At 40.8% G+C, this 13,280-nt stretch overlaps 1 protein-coding gene across 1 annotated transcript in view; it reads left to right on the forward strand.

Moving 5' to 3' along the window:
* The window catches only part of LOC136844863 (uncharacterized), a 484,772-nt gene that overhangs the window by 141,684 nt on the left and 329,808 nt on the right, over nt 1–13,280 (forward strand). The window contains exon 5 of the mRNA XM_067114107.1: nt 4,987–6,487. Within this exon, the coding sequence (XP_066970208.1) occupies nt 4,987–6,487 (1,501 nt within the window). The remainder of the gene's footprint in view (nt 1–4,986; nt 6,488–13,280) is intronic.

A 13,280-nucleotide genomic window follows, 5' to 3' on the forward strand; every position in this document is an offset into this window, starting at 1 on the left:
ATTTTGTTGTTGTCAGCCAGTAGTAACGAGAAATGGATTAACATTCCTTGGAGAGATTAAAGAGATAAACCTCTCTCTCTCTCTCTCTCTCTCTCTCTCTCTCTCTCTCTCTCTCTCTCTCTCTCTAATCAATTTTCTCTCTCTCTCTCTGGCTAATTACAATAATGGTAATTTTCTCTCTCTCTCTCTCTCTCTCTCTCTCTCTCTCTGGCTGGTGCTGGCACTAATATTTAAGATGACTTTGAAGGATATTTATAATATAATTTCAAAGATTAATACAGTAGTAATATGATAATAATTTAAGCTATATTTGATGTAAGATGATACTTTAAGTGAAAATGGGAGAGCACTGTAGTTCTGTGAAATTCCAAGTCTTTTCTGGTAGGTAAGTCTTAACTCGTACAGCACAAGAATGGCTGAATGTAAGTAATAGTGGTAATTTCTCTCTCGTACAGCACAAGAATGGCTGAATGTAAGTAATAATGGTAATTCTCTCTCTCTCTCTCTCTCTCTCTCTCTCTCTCTCTCTCTCTCTCTCTCTCTCTCTGGCTGGAAAAGGGTACTAATATTTAAGATGACTTTGAAGTGATATTTATAATATAATTTCAAAGATTAATACAGTAGTAATATGATAATAATTTAAGCTATATTTGATGTAAGATGATACTTTTAAGTGAAATGGGAGAGCACTGGTAGTTCTGTGAAATTCCAAGTCTTTTCTGCAGAAAAGAGTCCTCTCTCTCTCTCTCTCTCTCTCTCTCTCTGGCTTCAAAACAGTAAAATGGTAAAATTTTTGGAGTGGTTTTTTATGAAAGACTTAATGAAAATTGAAAATGCAGGTTACATCATTTTCAAGATACCCAAAGGATACTCAAAGGATTGAAAGTGAGGTTTTCTCACGATTTTCAACGATTTTTTCTGTTTACACGATTTCCAGCTTACAATGCAGCATCAGAACGGAACCCCTGTCGTAAACCAGAGACAGCCTGTGTATATTACCTAAAATCAATAGGTGTTCCCAATAAATAATTGAGCAATTGGCTCACAGAGACCTAAGTTTTTTTTTTTTTTTTTTTTTTCACGTAAAGTCAGTTGTTCGCTAAAGATTTTTATTTAGAAACGTTGATACTTACATTTTGCCGTTCAGCACAATAAAGTGCAAAGAATGGCTGTTCGAATGATATAAAATACATACACATTGAAATTATTTACAGATGCACAACAGGCATACAAAATATTATTCACGCACTCGTAAACCCTAGGCTGAACTGCGCGGCTCGACTGGGTTCTCGAGTACTCATATTTACACTTACATTTTTCATAATTGCTCGGCAATGAATAACGCTAAGAAAAAGTGAAAATTGCAATGGAAAGCTGAATAAATTTTCTACAAATAGCCCACATAAAAGCAATGTGTTCCCAGAGAAAATTGAGCAATTGAAGCTGAAAGACAGAAATGTTGTTGAAAGATAAATATATGTAAAAAAGTAAATTAATGTAAAAAAAGTTAATTCTTCACTATTTAGCTTATCGAAAAACACTTGAAATATTATTCAAAATACTCAACAATCACTTGCAAACACTGTATAACAATAGCAAAAGCGACAGCACTTCACAAACGCAGATAAATGACGACAAAGCAAAAAGCGTGAGAATGTTAAAAGACGTGCTGAACTATGTCAAAATAGGAGGTGCAGTGGTTTAGTTGGGGGAGGACTGTGGCGCATGTGTCATACCTGTCAGAGTCCTGTTTACGTTTTCTTGGAGGTCCAAGATCTGCCCACGCAATGGCGCAGTCTTCGTTTTCTTTGGATGACTTTTGGGGCGGGGGGTGAATTTCCCCAGAAAATAACTCATGGGTGATGCGGAAATCGTGTCATTGGAGCACTTACGGCAAAAAATTTATTGACACGGTTTTGCATCATCAGATCACCAGAGGGTTAAGTTCATCTCTGTCTGTTCCTTCTGTTACTTCTAAAGCTTTTCCTTTTAAGCTCATTATCTCTATCCCCGGATATTTCACTTCTCCACACACCACAAGCCAGTCTTCAACGTGTCTTCATCCTGTATAAGTGCCCTGTGTCCCGCTAAATTTCGGACAATCTTTTCTCCATTTCACCCCCCAAAGTTTACCGTCAGATCCGTCCATTTTTAACCAACCACGCTCTGCCACCACTTGAAAGTTTTCTTAGCCTAACCAAAAATGCTACAATATGCAGTCCACCCACCTGTTCATGTTGTTCTTGTATAATCCAGTTTACGACTACAAAAAACCACAAAACAGACTTACAACCCAAAATCGACCATCTAACCATCAGAGAGTTCTCTCTACCACACCACAGTGTTTTTATCCCTCACGCCTGCATTGTTTACATTTTGCTCCCTCCCGCCATTTGTCGTCCTATGGCGTCACAACACAAACGGATATTTTTAAACATGAATGTTTTGCTATAAAAATATCTTTTAAAATTAAAAGTGTGCTTTTTATACTTTTTGTAAATGAATAATGCCCATACCATTTCACTAATGCAGAAAATAAAAATAAAATAATAATGATTAAGCTTGTAAAACTGACATATAATTAACTAGCACTGTAAGAGATAGAATCCTTTTTCTTTTAATGACCCTCTGACATGGCTCGTTATGAGGACCTTACACCCTGCTGTGGATCCACTGCTTGGCAACAGTGCTTTCTAGGAAGGATCACATAGCCAGCAATAATGTTTAGAAGCTTTTTCCCTTTTAAAAAGCTGAGCAGATGTTTCTGTGGCTGCACTAGCCCACCATTCTCATTCAGTATGGTAGTCAGCTAACTTTAGCAGTAGGTAAGAATCATCCAAATAATGAAAATTGTTATGATAAGATTAATGATTTGGATATTTACCTACTGTTCAATACCCACCCAGTCTCCCCAATTCTTTTTGGGTGGTCAGGAAGTATTTTGACAAAAATGAGAACATTCCTGGTGGGAAACAGGTGATTATAGTCAGTCCATCTGAGTCCCCAAGTGTTATTCTTTTCTTTGCTGCATTTTGAATGCTGATTGCTAACAGCGTGAAGATGTAAGCTAACTATAACAGTGGTAAATTTCCAAGTAATTATTTGTATCAGGAAAATTTTCATATTACCCCAATCTTTTCCTTTTATTAAACTTCTGATGGCCACCAAGTGTTCCATAACCCAAGTAACTTGACAATAAGAAATTGTAATCCAAATGTCTTTAAATCAATCTCTCTTTAACTTCATCTTAAGCTAATAAAACCACAACATATAGTAAATTTTTCCTTATCCTAGTAGGTATGCAAAAAAGTATTGTACATGAAATTTTCAATTCTAATTTTTCTAAAAATAACTCACAGGTTCTGTCAGTAGTCCAGTAGAAACCAGTCTTTTTTTCCAGAAAACACCACCGTATGGTGAACAGTCACCTTCCACAAAAGTATACAGTAAATGCATAAATCTTCAAACACCTCTACAACCAAATTCAGTGGGTCCACTCATTTATATGTAGATAGGGCAAAGACATTACTTCAGTAACCAGTTTTGTCAATTCCTATATATGTGTGCCCTTCACAGGTACAAAACATAGAGTTCATAGGCGCAACTCTGTGGACAATCATACAGCTAACCATAAGTATTACCATTACAGATTTTAAAGTAAATTATCTGTTGAAAACTATTCTTTCCAAACATATTACTTAAAGCTTCAGCATTCTGAAACTGAATAAATCACAGAGAATTTAAGCACACTTCTCGAGATGGGGCAGACCTTTCAACATATATTCAGGGAATGAGAAACATTCCTGTATTGATAAATGACAAAAAAAGACTAATATAAAAAACAAAAGAATTGGATACAAGAAAAAATTTAATAAAATATAAAAATAGCTGTTTTAGTAATTAAAAACTTGCCAATGTAATTCCCTTACAAAGAACATTTAGGCTAGTAGGTTAAGTTACAGTACTTATCACTACAAAATATTGCCACTGACCTCCACCACCAGTATCAACAGACAGTCATCACCCTTGAGATTGTTTTCTCCACAGCTGACACAGCCAACTTACACTCCTAATTCAAAGCATAAAAAAGCTTTATACTGCATATTTAAGAAAAATACGAGTTACCTTTAAAGTTTGGTATGTTTAGTTTATGTAAAATCTTAATCATGTAAGCTTAGTTTGGGCTGGTACAGATATTAGACTCTATAAATACTGACATGAAGTGAGATTAGTAAAGCCTAATACAGGCAGTCCCCGGTTTACGACGGGGTTCTGTTCCTACGCAGCGTCATGGGCCGAAAAATTGTCAAAAAATCCTAAGAAAACTTTACTTTTAATGCTTTGGGTGTATTGAAAATGATGTAAACTGCACTTTTATTGAGTTTTTCATAAAAAAAAAAACCAAATTTCGATTATTCTGCCGTTTTGTAGCCATATTTCTTCCGTCGGATCAGCGTCATAACCCTGGAACGTGTCATAAACCGGGAAATAATTTCTGATGAATATATTTGAAAAGTGTCGTAACTTCGGAACATCGTAAAGCTGGACCTGTTGTAACCCAGGGACTGCCTGTAATTTTACTACTTAATTTTGTGTGACACTAGTTCCAAACTTAAACAACTTTTATGTGTTAATGTTAGTATAAACAAAAAGTCAGGGTTTTCAGATTTTCTGATGATACTTCGCACCTGCGTTGTATTTTTTACCCTTGGCCTTGGGTAAGAAATTCAGATGTACAGTTATTGGCCATACCAAACTTTGAGTCTGGTTATTTTCAGAGACATTTTTTCAATACTTTTTCTTATGTGGATTTTATTTTTAGGATACTGTAATTGTATTTTTGCATACTAATTTTAAATTCTATAGTTAGTATTCATAAAGCATGACTACCGACAGTTATTTATATGGTGTAGCATTTCCAAAAGTTTAGTTTTATAGCAAATAACAGGGAATCAGAGTCATGTTTTAATAATTTATGTTTTTCAGGTAAACATAATATCAGAAGATGACCTTAGTCCAGAAGTATTAGTTGATGTAGTGAAGAGGAATAAAGAAAAGTTCCCCCAGAAGTCTCTTTGGATATTGGTGTGTGGTATTTACGATATAGCGGGGGTTGCCCAACATCCAGATTGTCAGCAGTGCAATTTTGTTTTGAAACGATTGATAACCACAGATGTCTCCAATCTACCTATAGAATCTGTAGCTGATCGCCTTCAAAATAAGATTAGTAGATTCAACAAAGCTTACCAGAAGGTTCAGAGAACATTGGAGCCCAATGGAGTTTTCATTTTATCACCACCTATTCCCTTGCTTGTTTCTGTGGAAGAGGCATTCCTTAATCACCCAACTCTTCATAGAGCATGTAGACTTAATTATTCACATTGTGCAGCTGTTAAAACTGTTCAAGCTCTTTATGTTTCTTACAATATGTTTTGTGATGTTTGGACAAAGCTTGCTTGTGAGTGGATGAGCTCACTTCTTCCTGATGAAATCTTTCAGAATTTTCGAACCTCAAATCGCAATTTGAATATAGTTGGAGTTACAGAAGTTATGCAACATATGCTGAATCCAAAGCACAGTTGGGCAAAAATGATGCGTGAGGTAATGAATATTGTCTCATCTATACCATTTCCAACTAAAACTGTTTCCATGAAGAAAAGTCAGATGAAGAAAGGTGGAATGTTTAAACGTGCTATGGTTATAGGAAATATCAAGTATCTTGAAAACTTGAAGCAGCTAACATCAAGCTTTCCAATTTCTTTCATAGATGAAGATGTATATTTTGATGAAGATGGAATGAATCTGTTAAAAGAGCAACAAGAGAATTGGCCTTCCAACACTATATGCATAATTTTAACAGGAGTTTCATGCATTGCTGAGCCAGTTGAAAGTGGGCCAAAGTGTATAAGAGCTTCATGTGGCACACCATTACCAGTGTTTATTCCTAAGAATCATCCAGAAGGGAGTTCAGAGTATTATGGAATGAGTACTGAAGAAATGGTTAATCATATAGTCAACGCTGCCTTTAAGTTTGCTCAGAATACTATTGATTTCCTGAAGGATGGGTCTGCTTTGTTTTTAGCCCCCATCATGCCTCTTCGAGCAGTCTGGGGAGGCAAGCAGTCAAAGTTATCCCATGATGCTTTACACAAGCTTGTTGAAAGTGAATCTGTCCCTGTTTTCGGGGCATCACAGAATGAGTGGTTGAAATGTACCCAAGCCTTAGAAGATAAGTGGATTCAAATGACCATGGAAAATCTTGATCCCAGTAGTGAAGCTTACAGTCTTTATGAAGACTATCTGAAGGAGAAAACAGACATTTTGCAGTATATTGTGGATTCCAGTGACAAAACTAATGATTTCAGAAGTATATGGTCTAATTTAGTCTACAACATTTTGAAGGATTTCTTATATTCTCACCAAGAGCAAGAAGAAAGTCAGGTACTTCCCTCCGAGTACAGTGATTTATTGGAAGAAGCCCATTCATGTAAGTTGCATTTTCACATTATGTTGATGTGATTTTCACAGCTTTTTATATGTTGAGACCTTTTCTCATCAAGTTTTATTATAAATGATGAATTTTAGTAACCACAAGTGCTTGCTATGGAAGAGTCGCAATTTACTTTACGTAAGGTGCAGAAGCCAGTCCCCTAATCCCCAACCAAGGTTGCAGATTATTTTGTTATGCAGTGCAGTGTATTTTTTCATGGTAAATGTGTTTTGCAGCTTATAATTAGACCATTTTTTCATCATAATACAAGATGGTGAAAATTGGGAATAAAAAATCGTGAGTGATTTTAAGGCATTGGCACTATGAAGAATGTTGAAAATGTTAAACATGTTTATCACAAAAAGTCAGAATTATCAAATTCCATTGGCACGCTATAGAGTAAACAGTAATGTTTCAATCTTATGGGTAGTGGAGGTGGTAGGCTGAGGGAACTGAATTTCTTAACCATAAATCCAGATTGTTCCTACACAATATACAAACATTTTGGTCTTTATATAGTAATTACCTTCACTGTTTAAGTGTTTGTGTGTTTGCTACAGTGAAGTGCAATGCAAAGCCAACCGAGTGTAAAGCAGTACTCAAACAGAAGTGCCCTGGGACAGCAGGAAAGGCTTGTAGCTATTACTGCTTGGCAATTGATGTAGATCCTCATGCCCTTTGTACATTGTACAGGAGGTATGAGTGTAATCCTGACTGTGTGCGAGGAGTGCCGTGACTAGCTCCAGAAAGGGGGACGAAGTATTCATTGAGAAGGAAGTATCAGAAGAAGCTCCCCAAGTTGGCATCTGAGGGTAATATGCCCCCGATGACTCCCTTGGTGGCTAATCCTTCAGATACTTTCCCCCTCCAGTGAAACTTCCTCATTTTGATACCTCTTCTTTGGGAGAGGTTTCCCCTTCGTCATCTTCACTCGCTTCGACAGGCACAGATCGTTGTTGGGGGACTGGAATCCAGGACAACCTCCATTCAGTAGCCTCTGTTCATTCGTTTTGGAGGGGGCGGTGGAGATCTCCCTCAGTATGAACAGAGACTGCCCCTCCTAACCCAACTTTGATTCCAGTGTGGAGGATGAGGAACTTCAGGAAACCTGGCAGTCTCTTGGCCTCCAAGAAGTTTCCTTGATGTGGGGCATTCTGTATCACCTACGGGATTCTCATGCCCCTGCTGCTCCTCCGGTGACTCACCACGGCGACAGTGACTACGTCTGCTGTCACCATGACAACCAACTATCTCATGCCTATGAGTGTGACTACCCATCCTATGTTGATGACCCCTGCAGTAGTTGATAGGACATCCCCTCATCCCCCTGCTGTTTCATCCATGGTGTCTGCTCCTGCTCCTCGGGAGTCTGCTCTGGAGTCTTCCTCTAACCTTGGGGAGCAGATCCTCCATACCCTCTTGAAGAAGGCAAAGACAAGAAAGTCTAAGAAGAGTAGGAAGGTGTCATTGTCTTCTTCGTTGTCGTCTTTGTCTTCTCCCACCTTCCCTTCTTCCAATGCCCACAAGCAGAGGAAGAAGGAGGTAGCTTGTCCCGCCTGGAAGAAGTCCCACACTGGGATCTCTTGCTGGCTCTCCGCAGTCTTTGTTTATTATTCGCTGGTTAGATAACCAGATTTCAAGCAGTCTTCAAGCCTACAGCTTTCAGGATATTTTATGGTTTGGTATTAAGATCTGATTCAAGTTTATCATATTTTGCTACAGTGGTTTTGCAATCAATTGATTAACTCTACTTTACTGAGTAGCTGATTATAACGGAAATATCATGTTCGCTACTGAACCGATGTTTTTGATGGCGAATATATATCCGCTAGTCTCAAATAATGTTTGATAAAGAATTGAGATATGTTCTGTGTGATGGTACTTTGCGTACTTCAAAACAGTTGTCGATAAAGAGTTAATTTACAGCATTTTCTTATTACAATTGGCTTTGCAGAGAACTGAAAAAGTGTAAGGGCAGAACATAGTAAGGAGAGAAATAGACTTTCTTGACAGCCGAGAATCGGCGCCAAGCGCCCAGCAGCGCCCGCTAGCTTTGGTGCTGAGCGCCCAGGAGTGATCACTAGATTCTGGAGCTACTAGCTTGCCTGGTGGCCAGCTACACCAGGTACTTTTCACATCCTGGGATCACTCGGCGCCAGCTTCCGATTGTCTGGCACCAACTCTTCCCACATTGATTTTTTCTCTCCTGCTACTAGCCCCCTTAGTTTCTCCATGCCAGGCTCCCTCGCGTCCTTCCCGTACCTTTGTCAGTCTTTTGTATGGGTTAACAGAAGTTAACCTTGTGATAGTGTAGTGTTGTGTAGTGGAGGAGGTGTTTATCCAGCCTTTCGGTTCTCCTAGACCTAAGTCACTGTCATACTCTCCTGAACTTGGGAGAAGTCATAATGAAAGTCCAATGGAGGCTGACGGGAAGTTCCCCGGGTAATTGCCTCCTCAATCGAACCTGCTGTACGGTCCCAGGTGGCAACAGACAGCCACTGAAAAGGCATCTTGCCTGAAGTGTTGGGAACAAGGTGACTATCCGGCCAGTCTGATTTCCTAGACCAAAGGTCACTGTCGTACTCCCCTAAACCTGGAAGAAAACATACTTGCAGTCCAAGGGAGTCTGAGGGGTTAGCTCCTGGGTAGTTGCCCCAGCCAAGTCGAGACTGTTGCCTGGTCTCAGGCATCGGCAGACAACCATTGAAAAGGCGTCCAAAAGGATGTGCTTTAGTGATATAGATTTTTGAAGTCCACGGCACTTATCTCCTGTACTTCCAGTTCGTGGAGCGCCAGGATCTGGCACCATAACTCTCGTCTAGCACTAGTAGCCCAGCAATTTCCAAGCATCCAGTGGCTCCAGAGTGCCCCCCTCCTGACACTCCTAGATAAAAGGAAGAATATATTCTGAAAGTCCAAAGGAGGTTGGTGGGGTTTGCCCACGGGAAGTCACCTCCTCGGTAGAACCTGTCACTCACAGTTTGTGTAGTGGAAGACCCTCAGACTGCCGTTGGAAGGGTGGCCCTTTTGGTACCCACCAGTTGTCGTCGGGCTCAAAATTAGCCTGGGCAAGAGGCATTCTAGGTGTTTTTCATAGTGCGTCCCAACCCTTGAAGAGATGTAGTGACAACGAGATGTCTCCTATTATGTTCTAATGGACTAGAGATTCTTCTCTCAGCGAAATATGACAGTCACAGTCTCCGAGCACTCAGCGCCTCCTCCCGAGCGGCTGCTGTCTACCTCTGTGCTCTTGGCACTGGTTGCCAAAAGTTCGGTGCCAACTCCTGAGCGCCCGGCGCCGATTTCCGAATGCTCAGTGCCAATTCAAGAATGCTCTTCACTTACCACAGAGTGTCGATATCTATCCAGTACTTGACTCCTGCCGAGAGACATTTCTTCTGTTGACCTCTTGAGTCCTGTCCTACTTGGATAAGGACGATTGAGATGTCTTTTAGAGATCTCCGCTCTTTACTTTGAAACCTCAAGGAGAGATAACTTGGGTGCTCTTTTACTGCTGAGAGAGTCCCACAATTGCATTCAGCCCTGTTATTTTTGCCTCCGGGCCTACATTTCCTCTTCCCTCAGGACACAGTTAAGAGAACAGTGTCTGTTCTTCAGAAGGGTTTGGCTCAGTTTGTCAAACCCACAGTTCTGCTTGTGCTAGGTTTCCATGATTTCTGCATATGTCTTTGGCCTGTGCATAGTGTTATTGAGTTCATTGTAATCGAGTCCGCTCAAGTGTCCAAGTGTCCACCGACTGTCAAAGAGTTCGCAGGGTCGGCAGCTACTCTGCACGGTGGTCTGCGGGTCGAGACCGCATAGTAGTCAGCAAATCTGCACGGCCCAAAATGCCCCTCTTTTCTCGTAGAATAGAAGATGAAATTCAGGATAAAGATGAACCAGACAATCCTGTCATCCAGCTCCAAGGGCGTGTGGATGAAGACCTGAGTTATGCAAGAAGTATCTTTCCATGTGTCTGCCGGACTCTGGGAGTATCTCCAGTCCATCTAGCAGGGCAGAGTCCTCTAATACAAGGATCTGTGTTCTGGCCTCACTGTGGCAAGCCTACTCTTGAGTCCTAACTCCTCTGGTATTTGACTTGATGTTCTGGAATACCATTCTTTACCGGGATGACCAACTTCTTCGATTACCATTGAAGGAAAGTGTGAGGAGGTCTTCTAAAATTTGCAGCAGGGAAATGCAGCTGGACACTTGTTTTTCCCCTTAGGCCTGAATTAGGTCAGACCTACAGTAGTGGCTGTCTGTACATAAACCACTGGAAAGGAAGTGCCTTCATACTCCAAACCCAGACCTAGTTTTCCATTCAAAAGCCTAGGATCTGGGTTGGGAAGCCTGCTTGGGGAAGCAGGTAGTTTCCTGGATGCTACCCTCTAAGGAACAGAATCTTCTCAGATAGCTGAAAGATTTCCCCTTGGGACTTCAGCCCTTATTGACCCTGTTTCACTCAGACTGTGGTAATCTTATGACAAGACCACATTCCCAAGTATATTCTCATATCTGTCAGATAGCTGAAAGCTTTGCACTCGTGGCTTCAATGCTTCTCAACCCTTTTTCACACCTAGACTGTGGTAATCTTGGTTCAAGACCACAGTCCTTAAGCATATGGAAGAAGGAAGCTCTCTCTCTCCAGAGATTCCTACGATGGGCATATCAAATTGAGTTTTCTAGTCATTTGACTTTTTCAAGGCACATGAATTAGTTATGACAGACGCACTGAACTGGCAGAAACTTGTCCTTCTTGCCAAGTGGACCTTGGATCCCCTGGTCTGGCAGAATCTGCAGAATCTATGGGACAGGTCGATTATGGCCCAGTTTGCTACCTCAAGGAACTGTTGCTTTCCTCATTTTGTTCTCCAGTCCTAGACCCTCTTGCACAGGCATTCCAATTTGATCAAGAAAGGGCTGAACAAGTTTTCAGGTTCATCGCAATGTAACGATGACACTTAGCCCCGTTCTGGACCATGATATGGGTTCCCAAACCAGATATGGTTGTTAGTGGACTTTGCATGTCTCCTTCCACATTCCACGTCTACTCAGACAAAATGCATGTCTCCTTCCACATTCCACATCTACTCAGACAACCTCACTTCAACAGATACCAGCAAAGGGTGGACGACTCTTTTCTCGGACAGATTTACGGACTATCCCAGAGCTTGCCTGGAAGAAGTAAACTTTTCAAGGCCGACTGTGGAGACTGTTGCAAGATGCAGACAGTAGTCTTCATGCTAGGTACTCCAATCTAAGTAGGCAGTCTTCCATCGATGGTGTAACGGCTATTACATCTTGTCTGCAAATTCCTCTTTAGCTCAGATAGCAGAATTCCTCCTATACTTGAGGACTGCCAAGGGGCTCTCTTCTTTCACCTTCAAGGGGCATAGAGCAATGCTAGGCTTAGTATGCAAACACAAAGGTCTAGTTTTATCTTCTAACCAAGATCTTAGCAACCCATGAAGTCTTTCGAGACTTCCAAGGCAGAGAGAAGTCTACTCTGTATGTTAAAATTTGAAAATAGCTCTCGAGTGGTTAACGGGCCCCTGTATCAAGCCTGTCTTTTCCAAGACTCTTAACTAGAAAACTTTGTTCCTTGTAGCCCTAGCAAATGCCAAATGAGTTAGTGAGCTTCAGACCATAGACATGCAGGCAGATTCTGCTCAGGGACACACAGTCTATGAACAGGATCTGTGCTTTCTCCCATAAGTGATTGTTGGACATCCCTGGCTCTGGGAGCGTGAGCGAAATGTCTAGTTTGACCTTTCAGGTTTTACCCAAAAAAAGCTTTTTAATCAAAGGGCCATCCATACCTAGAGCATCTGGACAAGATTCTGTCTCGCCCTGAGTTTATGAATGCATTGTTCTTCATCTCCAGTAAACTTTGTTTTTGAGACGCACTCTCAGATTCAGGAGAATGATTTGCCTACCTGTTGAGGGAAAACTAAGATGCCAGAATTGCCTCTACCCCATTAGTTTTCAGGCTCAACATGTCACTCACTTTCATTTGGCAATCAGCCCACTGTAAGTGTAATAGTTCTGTACTTATAAATTATTCTTGAGGTCAAAACAGTGTTTGAACATTTTTGCACTACCTTGGGACCATTGTTAGTAATTGGCATGGCACTGAGGGAGGAAGCAGAGGATTTTCCCCTCCTATCTCTTCACCTTCTAGTAAGGTGCAGAATTTTTTGGGGGGGAGCCAGGGGGTTACAATGTACCTGGAGCACCCACCGCTCTCAGTGGATGTGTACAGTAGGCCTAGTTGTTTTATTTCAGTGTAGGTGACAAAGTTAACTGGTTGTTTTTTATTTTTTGGTACTGCACCCAGGGCAAGGGCACCTAATGATGCTTTGCCAGCCAACAGAAATCTCATTGGCTGCAAAGCTCCCATGTAAGTAGAGGCTCTCCTTGGCTATACTGCTGCGCTGCTACAAGTTAAGATGGGCACCAACCAGAGGCAGTATTCTCCTGCAATGGCTCTTTTAACTGGTAAGGAAACGACAAGCATTGGTTTCCAGTGCTAGCAGCTTTTTTCTATTTCAGATTCATTGCTTATCTTGATGTTTTGGAAAGGAATATGTCCATGTATCCCATCTCCAATCAATATGGGAATCAGCTGTGTAATTGGTAAGTTACTTATATGAAAATATTTTCATAATAAAATTAAGTTTCATATATACTTACCAAGTAATTACAGAGTTGGAGCCCACCCTCCTCCCCTCCGATGGACACAAGGGCAGAAACAGAATGAGGTTGTCTGCTAAGTCATTCTTAGTAT

Source organism: Macrobrachium rosenbergii, chromosome 13 (genome assembly GCF_040412425.1).
Source record: "Macrobrachium rosenbergii isolate ZJJX-2024 chromosome 13, ASM4041242v1, whole genome shotgun sequence".
Taxonomy (NCBI): domain Eukaryota; kingdom Metazoa; phylum Arthropoda; class Malacostraca; order Decapoda; family Palaemonidae; genus Macrobrachium; species Macrobrachium rosenbergii.